At 49.6% G+C, this 27,257-nt stretch overlaps 6 protein-coding genes; 3 read left to right on the top strand and 3 right to left on the bottom strand.

The window, feature by feature from the left end:
- Window positions 1-298: 298 nt before the first annotated feature.
- FFUJ_02712 (probable mitochondrial carrier protein ARALAR1) lies at window positions 299-2,525 on the bottom strand (the record flags this gene model as incomplete). XM_023574477.1 has 3 exons in its annotated part: window positions 299-1,021; window positions 1,080-2,255; window positions 2,337-2,525. The coding sequence occupies 3 exons, from the start codon at window positions 2,523-2,525 to the stop codon at window positions 299-301; spliced, it is 2,088 nt and encodes a 695-aa protein (XP_023427822.1).
- Window positions 2,526-6,444: 3,919 nt separating this feature from the next.
- On the bottom strand, window positions 6,445-8,598 carry FFUJ_02711 (related to cyclin B3; the record flags this gene model as incomplete). XM_023574476.1 has 4 exons in its annotated part: window positions 6,445-6,732; window positions 6,788-7,327; window positions 7,381-8,460; window positions 8,587-8,598. 4 exons carry the CDS (start codon window positions 8,596-8,598, stop codon window positions 6,445-6,447), a joined length of 1,920 nt encoding a protein of 639 aa, XP_023428787.1.
- A 6,952-nt stretch (window positions 8,599-15,550) lies between these two features.
- FFUJ_02710 (related to C6 finger domain protein) lies at window positions 15,551-17,526 on the top strand (the record flags this gene model as incomplete). XM_023574475.1 has 2 exons in its annotated part: window positions 15,551-16,318; window positions 16,381-17,526. 2 exons carry the CDS (start codon window positions 15,551-15,553, stop codon window positions 17,524-17,526), a joined length of 1,914 nt encoding a protein of 637 aa, XP_023427821.1.
- Window positions 17,527-20,035: 2,509 nt separating this feature from the next.
- Window positions 20,036-21,505, top strand: FFUJ_02709 (related to monocarboxylate transporter 4; the record flags this gene model as incomplete). XM_023574474.1 has 3 exons in its annotated part: window positions 20,036-20,869; window positions 20,927-21,221; window positions 21,279-21,505. 3 exons carry the CDS (start codon window positions 20,036-20,038, stop codon window positions 21,503-21,505), a joined length of 1,356 nt encoding a protein of 451 aa, XP_023427820.1.
- A 134-nt stretch (window positions 21,506-21,639) lies between these two features.
- FFUJ_02708 (uncharacterized protein) lies at window positions 21,640-22,547 on the bottom strand (the record flags this gene model as incomplete). XM_023574472.1 has 2 exons in its annotated part: window positions 21,640-22,360; window positions 22,414-22,547. The coding sequence occupies 2 exons, from the start codon at window positions 22,545-22,547 to the stop codon at window positions 21,640-21,642; spliced, it is 855 nt and encodes a 284-aa protein (XP_023427819.1).
- A 2,641-nt stretch (window positions 22,548-25,188) lies between these two features.
- FFUJ_02707 (related to integral membrane protein pth11) lies at window positions 25,189-26,687 on the top strand (the record flags this gene model as incomplete). XM_023574471.1 has 6 exons in its annotated part: window positions 25,189-25,359; window positions 25,407-25,514; window positions 25,573-25,869; window positions 25,927-26,015; window positions 26,066-26,133; window positions 26,182-26,687. 6 exons carry the CDS (start codon window positions 25,189-25,191, stop codon window positions 26,685-26,687), a joined length of 1,239 nt encoding a protein of 412 aa, XP_023427818.1.
- Window positions 26,688-27,257: the final 570 nt, after the last annotated feature.

The raw sequence follows: 27,257 nt of genomic DNA, 5'->3' as shown, positions 1-27,257 counted from the left end.
CTTTCGCTCTAAATGAAAACATAGATCCAAAAGAGAGATTTCATCACAAGAGGTTTTCGGTCTTGCTGGGTATTGGGTCCGATGCAATATCTCCTCGGCTTTGTCCGGTAATTGACACGGGCGGGTCGTGCTTCGGACATCGAAGCCCGGCCATGGGCTGTTTATCGAGGCGTAATAGCCGAGCAGTCACCGGACAATCGCTTTCGTCAATCTTGCATCCTCTTTAACCTCGAGCAAAAACCTCAACTCTTCCGTTTTCTGGACTCTCCCCGTCATTTCTATCATTTTGTCCATCCATCTACTGACCACCACCGCCCATGATCTTGGGCAGCGATCGCCAGCCCTTCTCGTTGGGAAGCTTAACCTTGCCAAAGTCCTCATCAAGATCGAGGATCACTTTAAGGGCGTTGCGGCTGCGACCATATGGACTAGTGTCTAGGCTGCCCTTGACCGTCGACACAGCATCTGACACTCCTGTAGGAATCTTTTCCTTCTGAGTACCAGGCATGGGTAGAAGAGTCTGAAGAACTTCATATGCAGCAAGGGTGAAGCCGAACTGAGGAGAAGATCGGAAAATACGCGCGGGACCACCCTTGAAGAAGGCAGTGAAGCCCTCCTCCTTCCAGATTGTCTTGGCTGCGTGTCGCAGACCGTTATATGTGGCCTCGCCCTTGCGGGCTTCGACCTGAAGTCGGGTCTTGATCACATCACAGGGTGTCGTCAAGTAGGCAGCGGGCATACCGGCGATCGCACCAGCAGTCAGTAGCTGCAAAACACCCAGCTTGTTGGTCGGAGACTCGCCAAAGAAGTCCTTCTTGAGATGGCTGTAAGTAGGGAAGTAGATGGCCGAGAAGGGAACGTCACGAAGCAGACACGCCGAAGCACCCTTGTACAATCCAACGAGACCCAGATTGCGCACGATCCACATAGCCGATCGCTTCGGTGTTCCTTCGACGGTCTTGGCGACCTCGCCCTGAACTTGGAGTCGAATCTTGACAATCTCGAGAGGGTTGGTAAAGACCTGTGGTAGGCTGGTCAGTGGCGCTTCTATCAGGTTATGGATAATTTGGTGGACTTACAACTTGGCAGGCACCAGCAGAACCACCAGAAATCATCTCGGACAAGACTGTAATGTTGCCATTCTTATCAGTGAAGTACTTTCGGGCAAGATCGTTCACGGTCAGCTTGATGGCCTTCTCTGGAGCAACACCAACCAGCTGGGGTAGCACGCCCGAGTAGAGACCACGGAATCCCTCATTACGGATGACCTTTTGGAAACAATCAATCGAGTTCTTGTAGAGGCGCTGACCGGGCTGGGCGCCTCGTTGGTTCTGCAGTCGCGTCTTCACCAAATCAATGGGGTACACCATGAAGGCACCAAAGGCACCAGCAACACTACCCAGAGCAAAATTGTAACCCGAGGTCAGAACACCCATCAGAATACCACCACCGGCAACCTTGGCCTTTGTAGCCTCGACGGCGTCGTAGATGGGGTTCCGCCACGAAGGATCAAGGACCTTAGCAAAATCAGAGAGTCCCAGGCGGCCAGAGGGTTCATCGAGACCGGCAAAGTGGAAAAGGATGTCAGCTTCCATTGGCGTGAAAAGGGAGAAGCGTGTGAGCTTGGCAGCCTCGTTCAGGAACTCAGGACGAGTGATCTTGCCGTCCTTGCTCTGGTCAATGGCACGGCGCAAGATGAGCTCAACGAGATCCATCCCGCCGATGACGTTCTGGAAAGCGCGCACATTGGCGTATGAAATCTTGGAACCAATGGAGAGGTTGACGAGAGTGTGCAGATTGTCAAGAATATGCTCAGACAGCTTGTGGCGGGCAGTCTCGACAATGATGCGCTCAAACTCCTCACCACTGATGAAGCCATCCCCGTCCTTGTCAAGCTGGTGGAAGGCTTGCCGAATGCGCTCGCCTTGGAGACCGCGCAACATTTGGCAGAACTGAGGATAGTCGAGAGGGTGCCGGTGCTTCTTGTTGCCAATGTAAATCTTGGCCCAATCGGACTCCCAGTCGAAGGTTAGGTTGTCGGGGCCCTTGTTGAGCTCGTACAACGTGCGAAAATCGTCGTACTTGACAGAGCCGGTGCGCTCAACGTCAAAGAGGCGGAAAGCGATCTGATACTCGGCATCCGGCTTGTTGAGGAGGTGCTCGAAAATACCCCAGTCAGCAAGACTCACTTTGCCCTTGCCATTGACATCCGCGACGCTGAATAGAATGGAATATTGATCACGGGAGATCTTGTGCTGTTTTGGGAGTGGTTAGTAAGTCCTTGCGAGTATACAAGCTTGGCTACAGCTTGCTTGAAGCAGGAGTGCGTGACTCACGTAATCCTCACCCTCGGGCACAACAGCGTTGATAAACTCATCGGGCCCGAGGAACAGTTCGCCTGTCTCAGGGTCCTTGATAGCATGCTTGGTGAAGCGCGCCTTGGTGTGGGCAGCAAGCTGTTCAGGTTCGTGTGTGCCGATGACGGCCTCCTTGACGGCCTCCTTGGCCACAGCAAGCTTGGACATTGTATATTGTAGTCGCTCGGAGGGGTAAAGAAAAGCTCCGAAAAGGATGGGTCGAGTTCACAGCAATTGGGTTGTCGGAAATAATCGAGCGATGCTCAGCAGGTCACAATCTGGGTGTCTGAGGTGACTCGGAGTCGAATTGGTTTCGTAGTGTCCACTGGCAAGTGGTCCGACAACGGCTGAGCACGACGAAATTCTCTAGAGCAGCGCAAATAGCAGAAGCTAACAAGAGGCAGAAAGAGGTGCAAAGGACAATATTTCCCTCGAACGATCGAAGTCAGCGGCAGGGAGAGAATGTCGGAGACGTATCGACGTAGCGAAAGGGAAGCGAAAGGAAGAGAAGCAGAAGCTGAAGAGGAGAGCAAAATGCGTCAATTGGGGAATTTCGAGATGGAGCGAAAGATGAGATAAATTTGCTATTCACTGGGCCAGGCCAGGCCAGGCCGGTGGTTGGTCCGGGCGGGGGGGTGTGCTGTAGGTAGCGGGTGTGTGTCTGTGTTTTGAGCCTGCCCCAAGTATCTTCGAGTATTGCACATGACTAGAAATACCTGTTATTTGTGTGTACCTTGGCCAGCAGCTCCCTTCCATAAAGGTACCTAACCTACCTTACCTACCTAGAATGTGTCTTAGCTAACCACTGCTGCACTTGCTTCTTCCTCTGAAGCCCGCCAGGTTGGCAGCTGGAAGCGCACCTCTGGAAGCAACGTGGGGCTTGGGTGGTCTGAAGTCCGGACCAGCGGACAGGTACAGGGCGGACCGCTGCAACCGCGCTCACGTTTTTCTTTGTTCTCTTTAAATCGATGCCTTGCCTTGAAGGCCCTCAGGTAAGCAGAGTGTTGGACAGTCAACGATCGAGGAATCTCGCTTCCTTTTGGCAAGTTCAGGAGCACGCACCAATGACATGATAGCAACAAAGGTCACCAGTATCAGTCAACGATCTCCAAAGCAAATTCGGTGAAGATAGTGCCCTAGAAACTACTGCCCAGCTCGAGCGACGGTACCTTGAGATACATCTCCTCCTCTAGGTTCGTGGGGGGCGCATACATATCCATCTAATGGATCTAATCTGTGGACCCCTTCCAAGTTGGCGCATCCCGGGCACCTCCTGGGCAAGGTCTTTTAACGAGCCTGGATATCAGTCGTTGCCTCAAAAGTTGAGCCTCAAGAAGGATATCATGGGTCAACTGCCAGACTCCTGAACGCCTCAAACCCACACAGATATCAGCAACTATGAGAATGCACACCTGATGTAAACCGCGTACAAAGGAAAACCACTGAATATGCTCTCTCCAGAAGAATGCCGCTTCTCTTCCGTAACACCGGGAAAGCTCCCTTCCCCGATCCCGGGGTGGCATATCGTTGTGGAGATGGACCCCAGGACTGACCCGCCTAACCGGAGTTCGGAGGAGCGCCAACTGCTTGATTCAGCACAGTCTAAGCTACCTATTTTTGTGTTTTTATTAACGATCCTGAGCATAAGACGTTCTCATGCTGTGGGTATATTGATGAAGTGTATGGACGGCAAGGCAATCATTTCTGATTTTGAAGCAGTGACCGCGTTTGGATCTAGAGGTCATATTTCGTTGCCCGGACTGACTTGGGTTCTATTTCTCTTTCTACCCTTCCGGGTCTCGCAGCCTTCTCTGACGTGGAAGGAGCGAGTCCCTTGTCTTCCATGAGAAATGTCAAAAAATCATATGTGCCGCGACGGTTCCGCTGGACCGTAGCGCAATCTATCATGTGCAGGTAATGCAGATTCTTCGGTACGGGGTCACAATGATGATCCCCTGATAGTGTTAAATAAAGGCTTCTGATGTAAATTGTTGCTCACCTGTTCTCGCCTAATACACGATATCATATGCCCCAGACTCGGAGTCGCGGAGGGTTTGCCCGCGCTTGCGACTGCGGACAGCATCCATGTTTCCAGAATAGCAGAAGCCCTCCCTCAATTTCTTAGATGTCACATGGTGCCGGTGGACTCTCTAGTGCAGCCCCGAGACCTGGTCATTTCAAGTGGAATCTTTCTTCAAGCACACCTAGGTCACGGGCACATCTCAATGCTATTCTTTGACCAAATTTGGCCAAGGTGAAACTCCAATAGAAGCCATCTTCACCATGATTTACTGTATTTTCCATGTTGTTAAACCTCAGCTTCTTCATCAAGGCATGTAACTTGCAGACCCGATTAGCAGTTTGCAGTCGCTTGTAAGGCTAACTTGCTCGCGCGCCTATCAGAATACCTGCTGCCACTTTCAAGAACCCTGACTTAGATATCCGTGTGCCAACGGGGAGTTCGTATAAATAGTCAGAGGTAGGTACTTGAGTCTACTTCCTACGACTCCTATGGTATTGCGGAAGCCCGAAATGCCGGGAATTCCCGGTCAGCAGAGAGCAGCTTTCCCCTGGGCTCTACCACGACTAGTCCAATGTCTATCCCTTGTTCTGATCTTGTTAGTGGGCGCTCGTACCCATCAGGCAAGGAGAGTCCTCCGTGGGGAAATGTCGGGGTTTTTGAGCTAGGGTCGGGGTAAGCTCGCCCTTAAAATATTCCCTTCTTCGATGTGAATAAAGTTAGCGATAGGTTTCGTGATCTTGTTCATTAGTCCCGTAAACATAGATCCCCCAACATGATAGAACTTGCGTGGATGACAAGTCGTGTGATATCAACATATCTTGTCTAGCTTGAGCGACATGCAAGATGCATTGCACGACGAGGGCAAAAAGATCTACGTTTTTCTATCTCGGTATTTACACAAGTCGACCGGCAGGTGACGGCTATACATTGTAGGAGATAGAACCCGCCTTGAAAAATACTAGATGCGGAAGTATGTTTCTCTGTTGACGAACCACTCGGTAGGTATGATAAAGACATATCCCAGCCTAGGACTGAAGCAGCAAATGCAAAGCGCCGCTGGTCTGACATACTAAATGGCACAAGGAACATCAAGTGACAATATTGAAACAAGAGAATTGAGGATTAGATACCATACACGCGTCCAGAGCCTCTACTAATCTATATGCTACTGTAAATGCAAACTTGAGGCCTATGGGGTTGCTGGCGATAGTGGCAGTGGTGATCATGGCTGATTGTATCTACATCCCACTTGCTCTGGTCTATGGTCGACTCCATTCTGCTTGAAGTCGCGAGCCCCTCACCACTCAAAGGGCCAGCCTCCACCAACGGTCCTTGAAGAATCATCCATACGCCTTTGTCCCTAGTCCATATCCCACCTACAATTGCATGTATGCAGTCGCATGTATGTAAGTTGGTGGAAGAGACCGTTCCCCCAAACGCCGAATTCCGAAAATGTATTAAACCAGCCAAATAGGCAATAAAAGATGATATAATCGCAGTCGCACAATCATGATATTCGTAACAGTCATCCAGAGTCGTTATACAGTATTTGTACTTTTCCCTCCGCTGCTTTCCCCTCCCTACATGCTCGAGAGTCCAGTGTTGAGGCAAGGCGTTTGATGGAGAAGAGGAGTCCAGGGGTAGCATGTGGGGAGTGTCGCCGCTCATATTAAGTTGGTGTGTTGTGCCCAGCTACGGCCGGGTATTAGTAAAGAGTTCGCATCAAAAAAAAACCACCGTCTTGAAGAGATTAGAGCAAAAAAGAAAGCCCAACCAAGAGCGAAAAAACCCTAACTTGTGTCGAGACAGAGTCTGAGGTAGATAATCAGGGCTTGTCCGGAGCTGGCCGCACATGCTATTCCGGTCCGGATGAAGTACTAAGGATACTCCGGTCCGGTCAAGTACCGACGCAACGACAACAGTAAAAGCACCTCAATCGCCGGTGTGACAGGTCGCAATGCTCGACGCCAGGCTGGAGAAGAGAAGAAATGGCGAGAAGTTTGTAGGCGCTATGCACCAGAAAGAACCCCCACAAACATGTCCCAGCCGGGTCATGATGGCTTCTTATCCCTCAATGGGAATGAGTTGGGGCTGCGCGAGGGACAACTCAGTACTGCCTTCGCGATACCCTTGAAGCTCTCGGCGAACGGGAGATAGCTGGTGAGGAAGAGTGAAGCCAGTATCGAGAGCTTCTTGCACCAACAAAGACGCTCCCTTATACCGGCGGTCCGTATACTTTTCAAAGATGGCGGCGTGGTGCTGGTCCGGACGATCACAGCATTCGATCATCATCGTCACCAAGTTCTTCAACTGACTCCAGGTATAGCCCGAGTAGAAGACATGCTGCTTAGTCTGCATTGCAAGTTAGCACGCGCAATATATGAGCATAGTCATGACTCCAACTTACCCAGTCACCCTTCTTGAGAATGAGTCGAGAAAGACAATGTGCACCCGCAGCCAGGAAGCTAGGGGGTGACGCCACGAAACGCTCGTCCATGATGGTCAATTCCAGGAAGTACTTGGCCAGAGTTCGAGTCTCAAGATCATAGTCATCAGCTTTGCTAACACGTCGCAAGAAGCTCATGGGCCCTGGCCAACCCAGCTCGAAGCTCAGCATACTAAGCATGAAACGCTCGGCCTTCAGAACCTCGTCGGCAGTGTAACCATTGTCAACCATGTAGACGATCTCACCCAAGGAAGGACAGTTAATCTCTTCGTACTTGGAGGCTACCAAGATTGCGGTGGCACCGACAAGTTGAAGCTTGCCAATTGAGACGATCTTTTGGGAAAGGAAACGGTCGATGTAGTTGACTGTCAGGAAAAGCGTCTCAGGCAAGAGACCAAATCGGTTGTGAACCTGTACCAGCCAGTCCATTAGGACTGATCGCATTGACCACTGAATCTCGGTTTGGTTATCCATGTAGTGCGCATTAGGAAGCATTCTGATCTGCAAAATGTTGTTAGTTTTGATATTAGAGCAATACAAACATGACTCTTTACCTCAAGCTCGCGCATATACTCAAAAATCTCGTCACCATACTCGGCAACCATGCTGACATCCCAAAGCTCTTCTTCGACCTCGTCTTGTGTACGAGTACGCTCCACCTCTTCACGTGCATCCTCGAGTTCGCGTTGAACGCGAGCTGTCACACGAGGCAGTGGAACAATTTCCGTAGCACCTCCAGCGGTCATATCCCGTGAGCGAACTGAGTGGGCTGTTGTGTATGCTTGGTCTTGGTCATCAAAGTCCTCGTCATCGGCCTCCTCCCAGCACTCTTCAGGCTCTGACATGGCAGGGAGAGAGGGGTCATAAGAGATGGGGACAATGGGTTCTTCCTCAGATATCTCAGGCAGCTTGATGTGTGACTCGGGATATTCCTCCTTCTGAAGCATATCCAGGTCGACACCGGTCTCGATGGGGAGATACATAGAATCAAGGTAGGCGCCTTGGTCGTAGGGATAATCAGCCTCTTGCAGCGACATTACAGCAGGGTTAGAGGATTTAGAGTCAAGCTCAACATCCGCTTTTGGCACTATCTTTTCCAGCTGCTTGCTTTGGGTGCGACGCAGACTAGCTTGCTGTTGCTGAGATTTGAGCTGAGGTTGGCTCTTATAGTGGCGAGGCTGAAGAGCAGGGGCATTCTGAGTTGACGGAGCAGGAGCCTTGGAGGCATTGTGGGTATCCTTCCTGACGTACGTTTCTTGAACGTTGTTACGCGATGTCTTCTTGTTCGCGTCAGAAGACTTATTTTCTAGGACGGTTCGTGTCGACGAGATGTTGGGTAGCCTTTGGGCGGGGCGAGAGAAAGAATCTTTGCTATAGACAGCGTTCTCCTTGTTTAGCGGCGCGCCGCCGTTGTTGTTGTTCACGCCATTCGATGCATAAACCTTGATCGATTTACCTTCATCACGAGTGTATACAGCCTGCTTGCTAACATTGGTCATATCACCGAAGGCGGCTCGCTTCGCTGGGCCACGGAAACCGGCTGCTGTGTTTGTGTTTGCCATTACCATATTTCCTGAAGACTTGTTTGGTTGTTGAAGATGGGGTGCGTTTTCGGCGCCGCGAGGTCGAAAAGGCTGAGGAATATGATATTAGCTTACAATTTTGTAACGGGTACTGGTATGCATCGCGATGCAAGGGAGAGGTGGCTGCCAAATCACGGCAACGGTAACTAATCAGGGAGAGAGTGTATGACAACATACCCTGGCGTCCATAGTGACGTTCAAAACTGAGGGTTGCGTGGATGAAAAAGGTTGATTGATGTGGTAAGAACGCGATTAATAGGATGCTGGTGGTCAAGGTCGCGTACGGATGCTGAAAGGATGTTCTGCTGTTTGAAGTCGGCGCGTTGATTTATCATCTAAGATGCTGCAATTACAGTTGTGATGGCAGTTGGCAGGCGACGGGTGGCTTGCAGTGCTAGGCCGTGTTGACTCTTCCCTTCTCGGTATCGACTTACTGCGCGCAATATGTTTAGGATGCTATCTCAGGCTGCGTCGAACATTGAATGATGAGGAATCCGGGGAGGAAGCTTGGTGAACAAGGCGTGTTTGGTGTTGTTGTTTTTATTTCTCAGTAGGAACAAAAGAGGCAGCAGCAGGCAATAGCTTTGGACTGGTGGGTGTTCGTGAGATTAGGGGCCCGGGCGCGCAGGGGGGGCATTGGATGGGGAGATTAGCCCTGGTAGAACTGAGCTGATGCTCGTCGAGATCAGCGGTGATGATGGCAGCAATAGAAGCCCTAAATGCTCAGGGCGTTGGAGGGAAAATGGGAATGAAGGGGTACAGAACAAAGGCAGATGAGAATGCGGCGATGATGGAATAATAAAGGTACCTCCGAAGAGCTGGGTCTGGGGAGAGCATGCACATCCATCCACATCCTGTTCGTAACTGTGCAACGGGCAACGGGACAACGTAAATGGTTGTGGAAGCCTCATGCCTTGCCAGTGCTGAGCAGAGGCTGTGACTTGATTGGAGCGCTGACCCAGCCGTCCCACTTTTTGCTTGATGTGAGATTTTGTTTGTTTGTTTATGCTGCTAACCCTCAGGTACGACGTTATTTTTGGCCCTTTAGTTCAAGGAGAACAAGCTCACTAAGCTTGGTGAGGGATGGCGCACGGGCCGCCACCGGGCCCTGGCTCGTTTCCAACCTGTCGTCACGGCGATGGCGCTTTTCCCAGCACTATACTTGTTTTGGAATAGCATAGCCTTATCGAGCTTATCTCGACTTACGTCGCGTCGCACTGGAAAAGTTCTTTAAGACGTTGACGTCGTTTATGTGGTGTCTGAGACATTGAGAACAAAAGTGATAGCTACGTAGTATGTGCCTGGATCTTGAAGGTACAACTCATCTTGATTTATATAGCGATCTCTCCAGTGTGCTGCATAATTAACCAATCTTGATCATGATTGCTTGACAATCTCTACCGCGTCTTATCAAGGTATCAGATCGCGCCAAACGAGCACGGTTTCACGTGATTCGAAATACGTAAACTCAACGGCATCTCTAAAAACCTCATAGTACTCCAAGAATTAAAAAAATCTGCCGAGACCTGTCTCGGATTGAATCAGGGAGGATCACATCCTCTCCTTTCCTTTCCGAGACCGCCGAGACAATTCATCGATCCGCACCGTCGCCAAGTTTTGCCTCCCTGCCGATATGCGCAACTTTGTGTGCAGATAGAAAGCATCAGGAATTGCGCCCAGTCATTACAGTCGAGTTCGTCTGCAACAACAAATACAAACGTCTCGTAATGTCAAAATCTCGATTATTCTATACGGTTGTCCCTCTGGACTAGCGATGGAATACTATGGCAGATATTAGTTAACAACACGCCAATATCTGCGCTTGTTTTACTGTCGTGCGATGCCTCCCTCACGGTTGAACAAGACAGCCCGCCACGCAAGCTGCACTAAGACCAACTCTACGCCACCATTTCTCGCACCTCGATCGATGCGATATTGTAGCATCATCAGTGTCATTTGGCCAGAATCTTCTGGATTTGGCAGGGTCTCTAAACTACGAATGTGTAGTCTCGAGAGAACGTTTGAATTCGTTAAATTGGTTGAACGCAGAGTAACCATATCTACCTATATCGCCAACCTGTGAGATGTAACTGGCATACAATTCCAATACAGATGACATTAGTAATTTCAAGGTACCTCAAGAGCAACGAAACACAAAACGGCTGGACTCACAAAAGTGTAAAAGCTCATGAAATTGCGCCGTTAGTCGCAAATAACCCTATACCATCACAGTGGCTTGTCTCCAAATACCGTCCTGATCACGACGTAACTATGTGAATTTTCCCTACTTTTCTCCGACTGCCATGTTCAATTTACTTCTATATACTGAGCTCCAAGCTACCTAGTCGCGACGCAGTCGCATCGACTCTGCGCAACCTTTTTGGCATCAGACTGTGCCACTTTGTGCCACGGAATTCGAGTGGGACTCAACGGGTGCGAATAGCAGCTAATCCGTTGGGCACATGGATATGAGAAACAAAAGCAAAGGTCCAAGTACGCAACGGGAATCTAGCGACGCCACATGCCAAACAAACGAGTTGGGTGGGTGGTGGTAAGGAGCGAAGCGTGTGAGGCAATACATCGTATTAGGCACAATTCGATCTACATAGTAAATGCAGATAAGTTTCTGCCAGAGCAAAAAGTGTACAAATGTAAGGATAAATGCCGAATATCGTTACATTTCTTGACTGACAAAATAGACAGCACAGGCAGACGAACAAGGGTTGTAGGTAACAGATACACACACCGTATCTTTTGTGCGCGGCGCCCTGACATGCTGCTGATGGACCTAATCGCAAGAGCAAATCGGATAGGCCCTGTCACCTTGATATCGACGATATTATCTACCTATCTCGCTTGTCAGAGATAGTCCCAGCCTAGAAACTGATGGCGGAGCCTTGGAGTCTCGTGGAAGACAAATCCGAGAGACATCTGGAGATGAGGTGACCACGGCCCAGGCTCGTCTCATAACTCCAGGCTGGGCTGCGACGAACGCTGATTTGGTCGATGGAGCCTTTCCTTGTCGCATCTTGTTTTTTTTTGTTGTTGACCACGATCACCTAAATTTTGCGCCAGCGCATCCAAACGTGGGTAATCCAGGGCGGGTCGGTGACAGCGTGCGCGCAAGCGTCATGCTTGACGGACGATGGGCGCATCGCATGCTTTGCTCTCAATGTAACGCTGTGCGACACAGAGATGAGATATGGGATGTGCGCTTTAGTTTTGGACGGCGCATTTACTGCGGCGTTTTAATCAGGGTCATTAGAAGCTTCTGTTATGAAATCTACTATACAAGAGGCAATGCGAAAAGATATCATGCAGCGCATTGCGCATCTCTGGATCGCAACTTGTGGCAAGGGTCTGCTTGGCTTGTCCAGGATATGCATGCTCCGGACTAGTCAGTCACGGGTCCTCGAGGGGCCCTCAGTATGCATGGTCTGGTTGGTGGTATACCACTTGAACTGTCGTCGTTCCAAGGGTCCACGAGTCTGATATACAGTTGAATAGATTAGACGTACTGAGAGAGGATAATAAACGACATACTTGAGGTCGGATTGAGACAATTGAGTCTCTGTCGGACCAGAAAAGAGATCAGTTGGGGTGCCGCCATCACAACGGATCCATGGCACCATCATCCACATCCACAGCTACCTCCACGTTCACTCACATTCACGTTCACGCGTGCTCTGGCCTCATGCTGAAACAAAACAAGCCGAACGTGTGGCCAAGGTCCAATCCAAGATGCCATTCCACCATCTTTCTCGTCCCTCGTACGCCGCAAGCTAATCGCTGCGACCGCTGCCTGAACGGTCCAAGATTGAAACCCCAGAGAAGGGAAATTGATCGACCGGGCCCAGGCGCCGAATGAGGGTTATCATGACACGGACAATTGGCTGTTCCTGTTAGTGGGGGACGAGGATGAATGTAGTGCCAGCGCAATTGACTGAGGTTCCGAACAGGCGCATTTCCATTCTTCAGCATCATCTTCATTCAACAGGAACGGCTTTTGTGGTTCTATTTCGAGCGCTTTGGAACTTTGGAGGCATGCGCCTGGCACACAGAGGCTGGCTGGGCTCTTGACGCTTGGATTTCTTCTGTCTCAGAATCATTCGCAAGCTAAGCGCATCATCCCTCGGAGTGGTCAATGGCCGTCATGGAAGCGCAAGTCGATAATGAACTGGCACAACTTCACTCCTTAGTCGCTGATTTGCGCATCAGACGGCCCTGTATGGCGTTGTTTCTTAATTATGTGGGATTGAAGCGCATCAAATACTTTGCTGTCCATATCATAAGAAACCCGTCGGGCAAGTGTTTTCGATAGGGGTTCCAAAAAAAAAACTGGAACATCAAGGTGTCATAATCAATATCGCCACAAAGGGGTGTCTCTCATGTTGCATCTTCAAGGGTACGGCGATACCTCAATATTACTTCTGAAAACTTATACATACAGTGAAGGAGTTAACATATCCCAAGACGGCCTATAATCCCCTTTGAAGCTCTCAAAAACTCCTCATTAACACAGACCGTTTGTGATGCTTACCGTGTGCCAAGCTTATTTCGACACATGATCAGCCTAGACAGGTCCCCAGCTTGGTCGACCATGAGAATCAGTGCGATTGGCTGCTGATGATCTGTTGCAACCACCAACTCAGACATCTCTGAGCCGCCGTTGAATCGAGAGCTCTCCGCTTTCTCAGCCTGTCGACCTCAAGAAGGTTCTTCTCAGCATCCCTTCTACTATTACGAAAGTTATGACTGAATCTTCAGACCATGGAGTCTTCATTGCTAGCCCTGTATTCAGAGAGATCAATTGTATCATGACAGACAACTTTGCGCCAGAGTCTAACATCTGTAACAAGCCCTGATTGAGGTCGCATTGAACCCTGGACAAGCTTCGCACGCTCCCATTGGAGCGCGGAGGAGGAATTCGCAGGTAAAGTGTGCGTGTGTGCGCGCGATCGCAGCTCAACAAGCGATGTCGCTGAGCATATTCTACGGCATGGACTATGTACAGTACATACATTATCAGCAGAAGCTAGCGGGAACCACTGCAGTGGTTGTTGTTCGTTGTCTCCTCTTCCTAGACTAACCACACCACATTTGGATTGGAGGTGAGGGTCGTCAACAGTCACAGACTCACACGAGGCCACCGACAAGTGTCAGAGACACTGGATCAGGAGGGGCTGGGCTTGAGGATTCTTTTCCATTGGGAGTACGGTCGCAGTTGTTGGTCGCCAACGACCAGTGTCTAGCCTAACTTGGGTTGCTTCTTGGAGCGATGGATATGTAGCTAGCAGTTGATGGATCGTGAGTGGCCGATGAGACCATACTTGGTAGCAATAGCCAGCGCTCGAGTGAGAGTTTCGGGAGGGAAAGGAAGCCAACAATCCAAGGTTCCCAGGATCCGCTGAAATGGGCAACCCATGCATGCACTGTCAGTCCCTCATGGTGCTCGGCGATATGGAGCCAATATTCAACTGAAAGCGACAGGTTCTACACAGCTTCAAGAACTGGAATCTAGACTGGCGCATTACTTTTGCTTTGCTCACCTGCCTGTTCATGAACCTTATGGCCCATATTTGTGACTTGCGACGAGTCTAAACACGATATGGCCTTTGCGAAGGCTCATCACCACCGTATAAAGACCCGAACATGCGCCTTGCTTTGCTGCTGGGGGATCGACATATGGCTGCCCAGGCCCTTGCAACCTATTCTGATGACTGGCCCGCACAGGTTTCAAAACCTGCGAGGAGTCGCAGACGAGATTCAGATGAATAGTTTATATGGTAATCATTTTATCGAGCGACTCGAGAATGCTCAACGAATCGAAACTGTAGTGTATGCGACGTGCGCGCAAAAAGATACTGATCAGTTTGCGCTGCGCATCTGCACCGCCGCATCCGCTTTTCTAGGTTCGTCCGCGCGGGAGGAGTCGAGAATGCGCCCTCTTTTCCCCTGAAGTCGGTCACAACGTAGAAACCAAAAGCAAATCTACAGTGCCTATTCTAAACATCGGGCTACCTTTTCACGGTATCTGCCACAATAATACCGAGATTAGAGGCACGTCATGGCAGTTCCTTGAATAGATGCTCGGGTTCATCGGCGAGGAACCACAATGGATGGGTCCTGGGCAATGAGTCCCCTCCCCTCAGGGCAAGCCATCCAACCAGCCCTGGCTCAATTTCAGCATCAGCCATGTTTCCCCATCCCTAACTTCTTGCCCAGACGCTGTAATTACAGGTTGTCGCACGCTGGCCAGGGCCGTCTTTAGTGGTCTGCTGGCCTAATTTCCAGGCCTCCTTCGGGAGTTCCTAACGCTTAACCCCCCTAAACGGAGTGTGCTCGTGTTAGTGAGCCCAGCTCCATTCAAATTCAACAACCTCTCTTCTCTCGCCTGGTCTGGCTCCTCTTTTCCTCATGCACATCCTCTTGCCGACTCTTCAACGCCGCCACAACCATCCCAACACGGATCAAGACCTCTCTGGTAAGTCCCATCGCCTGTGTTATTATGCGCGATCCCCATCGAGACCCAATCTCGAGGCCCCGACTCTCTCCTCTTCCATCCTGAGTCCCCAAGTTCATGTCCTCTCTGCTTCATCCGTTGTCCCCGTCCCAAGAAGCGCCAGACTGCCCCGACCCTCAAGCTACCCATCCTCTACTCGAGGGGCCCTCTTCATCATAACTTGGGAGATCCTCAGACCATCCAGCCCTTCCTCAGTTGCTAACAGGCTTCGAACAAAAACAGCATATCGATCTTTTTACCGTCGCTGTCGTTCTAACGAAAACCCTCCACCGTTCATCGTCGTCATACGCACCGCAAGTCCAAAGCCCTGAGACCACACAGACACACACAAGACTCGGCGCTTACCGCCTACCGCGTGGATGTTGATTATCCCTTGATTCTTTATCTACATTTTGACATCGCTTTTTACACATCTTGTCTTGTCTGCTTTTCTGGTCCTTGACCGTCGCATATAGTATTGAGCGTACTGTTGAGCGATCTTGTCGTGAACAGGGCCGGGCCCAGTCTATCCCAGGCAAAGCCCGCAAACACCACTTTGAGACCCATCAACCCAACTACACCCATCAATTCTCCAACGTCCATCTCTATCGACACAATAAACACCCTCTCAGCTTCACAATGGCCTCAATGTCGCCTCTCAACACTGCTATCGTTCCTTCTGGAGCATCCTCAAATGGCGGCAGTTTGTCACCTCAACAGACATCAACGCCCAAGAATGTCGCATTTGAGCTATTGTTTCTCGAATCCCCCCATTGCCGTGCGCGCTTGCCAATGCGAGTGCAAATATACCCCCACGACACAACGGACTCTATTGTCACTACCGTGAAGAACTTTTATGGTTTGTACTCGGGTCCGACCGGGTCAAAGGGAGTCAGTTTCGAAGATGATCTTGGGAACACTCTTATTGCCCGGTATGAGAACTTTCGAAATAATATGGTAGTATACGTCAGGGTTATAGAGGAACCTCCGGCGAATGCAACTGCGTATTCTCCCCACCCTTACCATAACTCATCCGCTGCCACCCACCCTTACTACAGCGACAATGGCTATACTGCCACTCAGGCTCAGCGCTTTCCCCAAGAGTTGTCCAGGCCCAGCTCTCGGACATCACGGAGACGAAGCCCGTCCCCCAACACTGCTCGTGGCCGAAGAAGTGCTTCTGCCAGCACAAATGGGAAGAAGGGTCGTTCTCGCTCCTCCAAGACCCGAGCTTCTGCCTCTCGGAGTCATACCGAACTCTACAGCGATAGTATAAACGGCTATAGCAGCAATGATGAGCATGACTCGACATCTGGAAAGAACAAGGACCAACTACCTACTACTGATATCAGTGTCGAGAACATTGTTGAAGGTGGCCGTCGTAAGAGGGCCAAGTTCGAAAGCTCGGTAAGTGGAGACCGCCATTTTGACAAGGCGGGCTCAGAGAGACTGACAACGTCGGGCTACAGGAACTTCCATTGTTCGCACCGCCCCAGATGCCTGCGGCGACATCGAATCCTTCAGTATCTCCTGCTCGCCGAGCTGAGCCTCATCGGCCCGCAATGCCATTCGTGCAGCCTCATCAAAATCCCTTCATAAACCCTCGCCCTATGCAGTCGCCCCAAGGTTATTCACATGGCATCACGCATCCCAATCTCTACTCAACCCCGGGACCCGATCGCCGCAACCGAAACAGTGGCGGATATACCAGTAGCGCCATGGGAATCCTTCCTACTCCCGACCCAACTATTGGCAGTTGTGTATCTGAAGAGGACAAGGACGTTGCTATCCAGCTGATGCGACTTGGCGACATGTCCAACATCTCCCACGGCCGAACCTCTGCTTCTACCCTCGATGATACATTTAGCGGCAGAGCCGATGCTGCTTCCTCTACTGGCGCTACTAGTGATGGCGAAAGCGAGAGTGAGACCGAATTGCCTCCTGCCCGACGCCAGAAGCTAGATATTTCCAGCACTGTTGGCAATGTCTATCAGACTACCGAGTCACACTTCATGCCACCCCCTGAAAGCGCCGAAGTTAGTGGAGACGATGCCGACTATGAGGATGGCGCTGACGAGTCTCTGCTCTCTACTGGCAAGAGCAAGCCTGGCAAGACTCAGAAAGCCTCTGCTAAACCTAAGGCATCCGCCTCTGTTTCTAAAGCACCATCGGCCAAGGCCTCCAAGATCGCCCGTCCCTCTAATGGCGTCAAGGGAAAGAAGCTGCCCCCTGTCCCAAGTGGCCCAATGTCCCCAGCTTCTATGCCCCCTTCGCGAAAGCAATCCATTGCGTCTACCGGACAGACTCCACTTGCGCCTGGCGAGGATGACCAGCCTGATCTTTCCACCAAACCTCGCTGCCAACGCTGCAGAAAGAGCAAGAAGGGCTGTGATCGCCAAAGGCCTTGCGGACGCTGCCGTGATGCTGGCCTGTCGGCAGACCAGTGCATTAGTGAGGATGAGGGCAACGGCCGAAAGGGTCGATACGGTCGTCACATGGGAGTGCCCATCAAGAAGGATGAGGTCACCGCCGTTGCCCAGCCTGCGCTATTACCCGCTGCGCCCATCGCGGCTGCTGCCATGACAATAGATAAGTCCAAGAAGCGCAAGCGATAAGCGCCTGGGTTCAATCACACTGCCTGAAAGTTTTCAATATTGTCGTATATACTGGTCTTTGAGCTTTGACACAGCAGTTTTACTGGCGTTGTTGTCGGCTTACTTGTCATCTTTGTCGATGTGACATGAATGACTTGTACAAATCTCCCAATGGGTCCCAACGGTTTACCAACAAATGGGCCATGCACTCAAATGTTTTCTTTTTATGTTTTCCCTGGTTCTTCTAGCTTGCAGGCGAGAGAGCAGCACTCATGATGATACTCAGGAGGATGTAATAACGACGGCCGTTCGGCCATTACACTCCTTATACGGCGTTTTGAGGCAAGATGTGGGAGTTTCGAGTGTCTTTTTTAACAAAAAATCTTTTTCCTCCGATTCAACATTATTTTGGTTGCCTTGAGGCTCGACGAGGTTGACGGTCAACCGCTTCTGAACCACGATGGACTTGTGGGCGGCAGTTCCATATGGCAACCGCTCAAAAAAGGTGTGATACGGTGGGGGAGCAAGGGGCATGGTGCTTGGAAAATCTCCTCAGGTTTAGAAGGAAGGACAGGAACGGTATACGGAAGGTTTATCGTGTGCGTGCTTGAGGCGCATTCTGATTGAGATGCATGACTAAAAAGGGATGCTGTCTGGATGCCACACCGGCCGCGCAAAGGAACGGGTTAACGTGGCAAAAGGCCAAATGTTTCCGATATGTTATTCTGTTTTCTAGCGACTTTTCTATATCTTGTTGTACGCAACTAACTTCATACAACATAACATGCCTGAGATTAATCAGGTTCATCAGTGCGCGTGAATGTGAAAGTGTGCGACACGAGCTACCGCAATGCGCTGCTAATATAACGTCTTCAAAATGATAGGTCATGCATTCTGGTATTGCGCGACCGCCTTACCAATGTTTTGGGGCATATTTCAATATTGATTGTTGATATTGACCAAGGCTTGTGTTTCGAGGCCGTTTCGCGACAGCGCAAGCCCGAAACTTCGGCATCGTTTGCCGAAACGCCCCGAAACGGTCAATTGCAACATTTAGAGTGAGACTTCTACATCACGTCTCACAGAACTACACATCCACCTCCAACTTTTTTTTCATCAAGTATGTTCCGACTTAATATATCACAATATTCTGTGCAGAGATATTGTGGTCTATTCTGCACCCCTACCGCAAATCGGCTGCCACCCCACCATCACAACCTGAACTAGCGTGCCGTTCCCGCTCCACCTTTTGCCGATGCGGAGACGATCTACAAGCCGATTGGCCGTTGGGCGGGATCTGGTCTCACGTGACAGCCTTACATCATATTTTTCTTTACCGCCATTGCTGTTTTTACCCCTCCATCCTTAGCGCGGGGTAATTTCTTGTCATGTTTTTTTGTTTCTGTTTTGACTGACTAGGGCATTGATTGATGTTAGTTGACAGAATAAAATTATCAAGCTTCAAGTTGCTCAATATTGTGTTCAACTCAAGCACCGGTATATGCTTAAATTTGAGATGCGGGCTGTGCCGTTTCAGAACAATAAGTTTATTGTGATTATCTCAAAGTCAAAGTCTAAGTTTGTGCTATCATGATGTTTCAAACATTCCTCCAGGACAACAGCAATGGCTTGTTTTATGAAGGGCGCAAACTCTTCTTTACCCATCGATTATCAATTATTGTTGTTCATCCTGACCCTTGGCGCCGGCTCCGCGCGGCCGCGACCACCCGTGACTTCTTCGGAGACGTTTCATTGGCCCCACGCGTCAGACCAACGGACTTCCGACTCCGGAAATAAACAATGCCGGCCATCGGAGCGGGGTCGGTGGGGATCGGTTCGTCGGCGGTTAGTGGGGCGACCGGCTGAGGTTACCCTGAACATGAAATAACGGCAATACTTTTCGCTTGTTTTGGTTCAAATATGGTGGGATTTTCAAGAGGACCATTGGCTAATACTGAAAATTATATTCATTTGGCAGGATTTTACTTCAGAGCTTGACTTCTATTTGGATTCTTGACTTTAACTAAGTTTATAATTCTTTTAGTGAAGGCCGGTCTGTTGCAAGCCTACGTCAACTGGATGGCCTCGTGATGAATAGGAAGTAATATACCTACCAGTATGTCGTGCTACTCGTAGATCCAGCTCTGTTTAACCCGGACACCAGTGTAACTGAAGGGCGCGGCTGGCACCCAGAAGCGTAACCCCATGATTCACCATAGGTCAGCAAATGAGGTTGACTGAAATTGAGAGCAACGACTATAGTAACCCGATCTGGGGTTTGTGGGGCGCGATATCGGCAAGCAACCATGGGATTGCGCCCTTCGAGAAAAATCTTTGATTCCAATGATTAAGGAATCGACTCTGATCGGGATGGGGCAGAGATCAGGGCGTATATAGTCGTCAGCCGCCCCAAGTTGAATAGCCCCGAAACTATGCCCAGCAACCTCAAATTCTAACACCTGCTGGCCAGTCCATCTTCTAGCATATCAATGGAAAACATCTTAATGCCATACACTTTATCACATCAACAATGTTTGGCAGGGATGTAGAGAAGGCGCCAACTCGGAGGCAGCCGTCACCATGCCCTTCTGAAGGCAATACCGAGGACCCTCAGAACCTCCATCACACGATTTCAAACACAAACGCCCCTCCTCCAGTCTTTGATCCTGAAAACTTCGACCCACCAGATGGAGGCTTCACAGCCTGGTCCCAAGTTCTTGCTGGTGTCTTCATCAATTGCTTGGCATGGGGCTACCCCGCCTCATTTGGTGTATATCAGCTTCATTATGAAGAATCGCTTGGATTGCCTTCGTCTCAAATCTCGTGGATCGGTTCCTGCCAGACTTTCCTGACGTTCGCGTTCTGTGGTCCAGCCGGCCGTCTTGCCGATGCTGGATATACCAGAGAGACTGTCGCCTTCGGAAGCTTCTTGGCTATCTTGGGAACGTTCATGACCAGTCTGTGTAAAGAGTATTGGCAAATCTTCTTGTCCCAGGGCGTCTGCACAGGTATCGGCTTAGCCTTGCTATTCATGCCTGCTGTGACTGTTGTTGGTTCGTATTTCAAAGCCAAGAAGGCATTTGCTTTGGCGCTGGCTGCTACGGGCACTGGGCTGGGTTCCATCATTTTCCCTGCCACTCTCCAATATCTCATTCCACAAATCGGTTTCCCATGGGCCGTCCGCTGTGCTGGCTTTGTCGCTCTCGTCTTGATAGTTGCCGCAAATCTCATACTAAAGCCGTACCTCGCCCCCAGAAAATCAGGGCCCTTGATAGAATGGGAAGCCTTCAGGGAACTCCCCTATTTATTGTTCGTGCTTGGCGCGTTTCTGAACTTTTATGCATTATACTTTGGCTTCTTTTATGTAAGTGCCTCCTTTGAAGACAAGCCGTAATGCGATGTTGTTGCTAACAGTAAACAGATCAATGTTTATGCTCGCAACGTAATTGGGTTTACAGCAGTTGAGGCTGTCAGCTTGCTACTGATTGTGAACGCAATGAGTATTCCTGCACGGCCTATAATGGGATACCTGGCAGACAATGTTCTGGGACCGATAAACGCGTTCCTTATTGGCATGACTGCACTCAGCGTCATGGTGTACTGCTGGATTGGCGTCAAGTCCGTCGCTGGCATGTACGCTTTCTGCGTCTTCTTTGGATTCGTGAACGGCGCGTGTCGGGGAACATTTGTTGGTGCTAATGCGAGCTTGACTAAAGGTAAGAGATCCGCCAACGTTTGCCTTGCTGTTTGTTCTCTTGTACATGACTGATCAGGCAATAAAGATCCCCGTAAGATGGGTACTCGCTTCGGCATGGTACAGACTATTTCTGCATTTGCCAGTTTGGCCGGACCACCGACTGCTGGTGCCATTCTGGATAGATCGAATGGCAACTTTGTATATGCACAGATTTGGGGTGGTACTGTGTTTTTGTTTGGTGCTCTCATGATTGCTTCATCCAGAGTTGCGTCAACCGGATTTGTTCTGATGAAAAAGAAATAAGAGGGAAAAAGATTGGGCATGTACACGAATACAACGATTCGGTACTTATGATTGAATAAGGAGGCGTAGGCTCTCAAGTAAGGCAACAAGTAAATGGTAATGTTTAAAGTGAATATAATATATCCGAGGTCTTTTTATATCCTGTTTAAGTGATGGAGAGTCGTGATGATTAGGCGAGCTATCTGGCTCCCGTCTTGCCATACAAAATCGTGCTCGCCCCTAAGGTGCTTATTAACTTCAACCTTGAGTCCCTGCTCTGTTAGAAGAGATGCCATGGTATCAATTTCCGGCTCATCAATAAGTGTATCCTCAGCAGACCATGCAAGCATTGTTAATTTCCCATTTGCCCAGTTGTCCCTGAAGCTTGATCCAAACCGAACTGGAGAGGCTTTCTCCCAGGCAGACTTATTGTCACCAAATGCGGCACCGATAAAGCCCGCATACCCGCCGTTGTGCCTGTCGTTGAGCCCAACAAGATCGAATATACCTGATACTCCAACAATGGCAATGGGCAAGGGTCCCTTGGGGTGAGAGGCGAGAATGTCCCCACTCATGAGAAGTTGGAACGCGAGAGTTGCACCCGCAGAGTGGCCGACCAGGATGTAGTTGTTTGACAACTCGTACTTGCCTTGTAGATAGTTCAAGGCTGACCAGATATCTTCTAAATGATCTGGGTGTTTTACGGTGGCAGACTCTTGAGGGAAGTCTGGATGAGGGGATAGCCGATAGTCGATACTGACAAAGCCAGCAATATCCAGTATCGCGACTGCACCCGAGATGACAATGCGCTTGATAGACTCGGTGAAATCGTTCTCATTGTTACGAGGATCACGCCAGGCACCTCCATGGATGAAGCTGAAAGCTGTTAGTGAAACCGGAGAAATAGCAGATCGATGGGGTACCCTTACACCACCCAATAACCAGTTTTTTGGGCTGGGCGATCAGCAAACCGCCATACGCCTAGTTTCTGACGGTTATGTTTCCCGTATTGGTGAGACGCGTAAGTGAGCCCCAGGGATTTGTCTTCGGCAATATCGGCCATCTTGTTTCGCTTTATGGGAGACTATCGACGCTATGACCCGAAAGGAAATGCTGACCACAGGGTTGTTCGCGGAGGTCAGTGAAGGATTGGGTATTAGATGCGAGAAACCCAGATCGGAGGCGTTAGTTCTTTTGGCTGTTTTTTATAGCACGAGCTTCTTTAAATTGGGGGCGGATGTTGTTCCCAGTTCTAGACATCGGCACTCGTTAGACCAAGATGAGGGGTCTTGGGATGTCGGAACTTTCGAACCCCGGGATCGGCCAATCGGATGAAGATTCCAACTTATCGGGTTGGGCACTTATATATCTGGCCGTTCCAATAAGATCTGCAGAATTGAACAAGTCACTTTCTGGCACGATCCGAAAAAGGGACTTGGTTGAGAGAATCTGGAACGCAAATGTGAACTAGATTTCAATAGTATAGAGCAAAGTCTACTAATTCAGGATCTCATAATAGGGGTAATACTTGGACATTTACGAAAACAGAAGGAGCTCTCAGGTCACCTTGCACAACATGTATTTATGTAGCAATTGCAGTTGGCAGGTGCATTGCTTTTTGCGGAACGGGACGGGAAGAAGCACGTTTAAAGAGACATAGCGACACGGAACCACGGATGAACGCCTTCCGATGTAACCGTCTTGCCATCGGTACTGGCTTTATCTGCCTTAGACATAATCATCGTGTTCCACTTCAACCTATAAATCTTCTGTCGCTGAATCCCAGGCCTGAGATGATTAGACGAGTAGCCGCAATAAGCTGCCATGCCAGGATCGCACACAAATCGGAATCATCGGGAGATAAACCGCTAGCGAAGCTGATGACCGACAGGCATCTTTGGCCTTTTGCTCTGACATGGTCACACCAAAAACCCGTCAAGACTGAAGATGTTCAGGGGCATGGGTTCGCACTACAGGGGCTGCACGTGTCTGGTTCGGGAAGCTGACCATGCTGTGCCTGTGAGATGGATCACGGACGGAAATACCTTGACGCACCCAGCATATTGCTCTCGAATCACCACTGTTTCACTCCCACTATGCCAACCCTTCGCGTGTCGCCTACTGATATTCATGAACTTCATGCTACATAGTTACGTATCGACAAGGGACTCACAGGCTTCAGTTGATAGGCATGCTGGAAGCGAGGTGGATCAATGATCGCCAGCCCCCCTGTGCTTCAACGTCTCCCCACTTCCCGATGGTGACCTCAAAAGTCCAATTCAAAAGCGACTGATGCATATATTAGCGGACTCAGCCCGGAGGAAATTAAGAAGAGACGCTGTACTTTAGTGACAGGCCTCATGGGTGGCTTACTGTGAGTTGTAATGAGCGATTCTTTGCAGACAAGGGTGTAGTCTTTGGTTGCCCCAAATGTCATGTTTTAACAGGGATTTGGACCTAGCCTAGCTAGCCTAGGCTTTCCTGCGAGCTGATACTGAAACGATGGCTGAACCGAAATCGTAGTTCCGCGGTGAAGTGCGGATCATCAGAATGTCCTACCATACCATCGGGTTCGCACTATCAAGAGAGCATCTTGGAAGAGTCTAGCGACCGACTTTTATCGTGGAGAAGACCGAATGTCTTTCTATTCTCACTATCTTTGATCAAAGTTAAGCCTCAACTAAATTGGCTAACAGGGAGAGTTGAGACTCCACAACCTGAGCCATTTGCTTGTCGTATGATTGCGCATGCTGGCATGTCTCTGTCCACCTCCTTGCTTGGGGCCGTTCATGATGTGCATTTGATTTGGTCAAGTTACGAAAAACTCTATTAAGTCCTAACTGTAAGTATTCCCAACCCCCGATGTTTGGCGTTCAACTAAGAAAAGATAGTTGCCGCTGGCTTCGGCACGCTAAACAGGGTACTTGGTTCAAACAATACGCCTGTTTTCTTCTCAAACCTAACCATCTCCAACAACTGCGCTACGTACCGCCTTGGTTACACAAGGTTTGCTTCATGGTATGCGAATCTTGACTGTCATCAGTACAAACTTTCTCAACCTGATGTTGATGCTTGTCATGCGCGGACTGACGCCATCGCCTCAACAAACAACCTGGTCTGACGATGCCTCACCAGCCCTGCCTGCAATCAGGCTGGCCCAAACAGAACTTTGACAGATGCACCGTTCCCTTCATGGCCCGTTGCAGGATTTCCATGGGCTCGCGGATGCAACATCGCCTCCCGCTAGCTAGTGGCTTGAAGAATTCGGCTAGAAACATGCCTCAAAATGGTCTTCAAGACGGTGAGATGCAAGGGTGCTCGAAGACATCAGCTTCACACCCTCTCTCTCTCTTCTCGGTCAATGGCAGGTCTGGTACCTTGCATCCGGCGTATCACACCCTTGCTCTACACAAATCAACTTCAATTTGACACCCCCCCCATCGCCAGCTATGAGTTGGAGACCCTTGCCCTGCATTTGATCAGATCCGCCGGGTCGGTTGGTGCAATCCTAGCATATGTGATTCACTCGCAGCTGTGAGATATATCTCACAGTGAGCCCCCCCTTTGCGTCCCTCTCATTAATTCTGTTTTGTGAATCTACATCATTTTTTTCCATCTTTGAGCTATTTATTTTGAACCTCCCACGACTTTTGAGGAGTGGGCCATGCTCGACCTCGAAAAGTTGTTCGTGACGCTGCAGCGCCATGGCCACTAATAAAGATATCAAAATTCATGAAGAGAACGGGTCTGCTTTGGTCGCGACAGCCATCACTCTCTTGACACTAAGCTGGTTCTCTGTCGGGCTACGCACATATACAAGGGCTGTCTTGATGAAAAGTTTGCAGCTCGATGACTGGCTTATGCTCGTTGCCCAGGTAAATTCCTCGTCATATTACATAGGACAACTCTCACTAAGAGTTAGATCATCTTCACGATATCATGTGCATTCATCCTTGAAGGTGTCCAGAAGGGAATCGGAAAGCACAATGACGCCATCAAAGACGATGAGGCCAAAGTTCAAGCCCTTATGGTAGGCATCCTCTTCTCCCTCGACACCCATTCTTGGTCAGATATTTACTCCATTATAGTGGCAGGCTTTGGCAACAGCGACCTATATTTTGGACATGATGTTCATAAAACTCAGCATTGGTGTCTTCTTGCTCCGTTTATGTGTCAAACGGGTCTACGTCTGGATTATCCGGATCAGTCTAGCTATTATCAGCATCTGGAGTGTAGTTCTCTTTTTCTGGAACCTATTCCAGTGCAAACCAGTCGAAATGCAGTGGGACTTCAGGATAAAAGACGGTACTTGTGTGAGTGCAGACCAGATCGTCTCAGCGGCCTATGCCATAAGTGTTATGACAGTCGTTTCTGACTGGCTCTACGTAAGTGGAACACTGTCTCATCTGCTAAGCTGCTGCACAATACTGAATGCTCGACAGGCCCTTCTACCAATCCCAATGCTGTGGTCAGTTAAAATGACCAAGCAAGCAAAAACAACTGTTATTGCAATTTTGGGGCTAGGCATATTGTGAGTTGGCTCTCCTCGTTGTTCAGAACCTCGCCTAATATACCATCAAGTGCCAGTGTCGCGACCCTTGTACGCCTACGATTCCTTGCGGATCTTACTGATACGGAAGACATTCTATGTGAGTAGCGTCCGGATATGTAGTCTTTTCCTAACTGACATCTTCAAGTTGCTGGAACCGATGCCATGGTTTGGACACTGATAGAACCAGGTGTCGCTATTGTTGCATCAAGTCTAGCTACCATCCGACCACTTCTTCGTGCTATGAGGATCAGAGGCTTCGAATCGACCGAAAATACTTATGGCACAGGCCACTCTGCTGCTGTCAGATCAAACGCAAACCGTTCCAAAACCGGAATCTTGATTATGCCAGGCTTTGGCCCTGAAGATGTCTCACTGACCAATATGGTGTCACAAAACAACACGAACTCCCTATCACACCCAAACGACATCGAAATCTTGCCTCCTCGACACGTGGGCGACGGCCCTACCTCACCTGGTCAAGCGAGCATCGTTAAAAGCGAGATCCTGGTGATACAAGGCAATAGCTCGCCCCTGTCGTCCTGGCAAAATCGAAACGATCGCTCTGCTTCTAGCTCTTTCGACCAAATCCACGACCTGGAGGCATACAGCCAAGAACTTGAACGCGATGATATGAGGGGCAGAGGCAGATGAATGGAATTATGATATGATACCCAAAGGAGATGAGAGCGCCCGATATATGACTATTTCTTTCTTTTTCTGTTGCAACAACGATATCTTATAGGGGACTTTTTGTACTTGTTTTCATTCGGTAAAGAAAGCAACAGGCGTCAGGATCAGGATTGGGCTGGAACATACAGGAAGCTAAATCAATAAGTTTGCCACAATGGGTTTGGCCTCTAAAAGGAGAGGCAGCAGGTGTTTAGTAAAAGGCCACGAGTCAGCAGAGGCCTGATAGATGGCGCATTGAATAAGGTTCAGATGTTTTGTTAGCCTCTAATGTGTTTATGATAATGAAGCATTTTTCAACACCCTCTTTAACTTTCTTGACTCATTTATCATCAGCACTGATACTAATGGTTCACGTGCTTGAAAATGCTTAACAGACGGTGCATACTTGATAGGCATGACACACTCTACAATCATGAAATGCTTGATGGTGTAGTTTGGGTATCTTTGTTTATTCTTCACCGAGCGACTCTCGCTAGGTTATGGTCTTCAAGTGTATCTGTGGCTTATCTTCAGGTTTGACATGATGCTCAT

This window comes from Fusarium fujikuroi, chromosome FFUJ_chr03 (assembly GCF_900079805.1).
Source record: "Fusarium fujikuroi IMI 58289 draft genome, chromosome FFUJ_chr03".
NCBI lineage: Eukaryota > Fungi > Ascomycota > Sordariomycetes > Hypocreales > Nectriaceae > Fusarium > Fusarium fujikuroi.
Note: the sequence above shows the minus strand (reverse complement) of the source record. Positions and strands in the feature narration are given on the sequence as shown.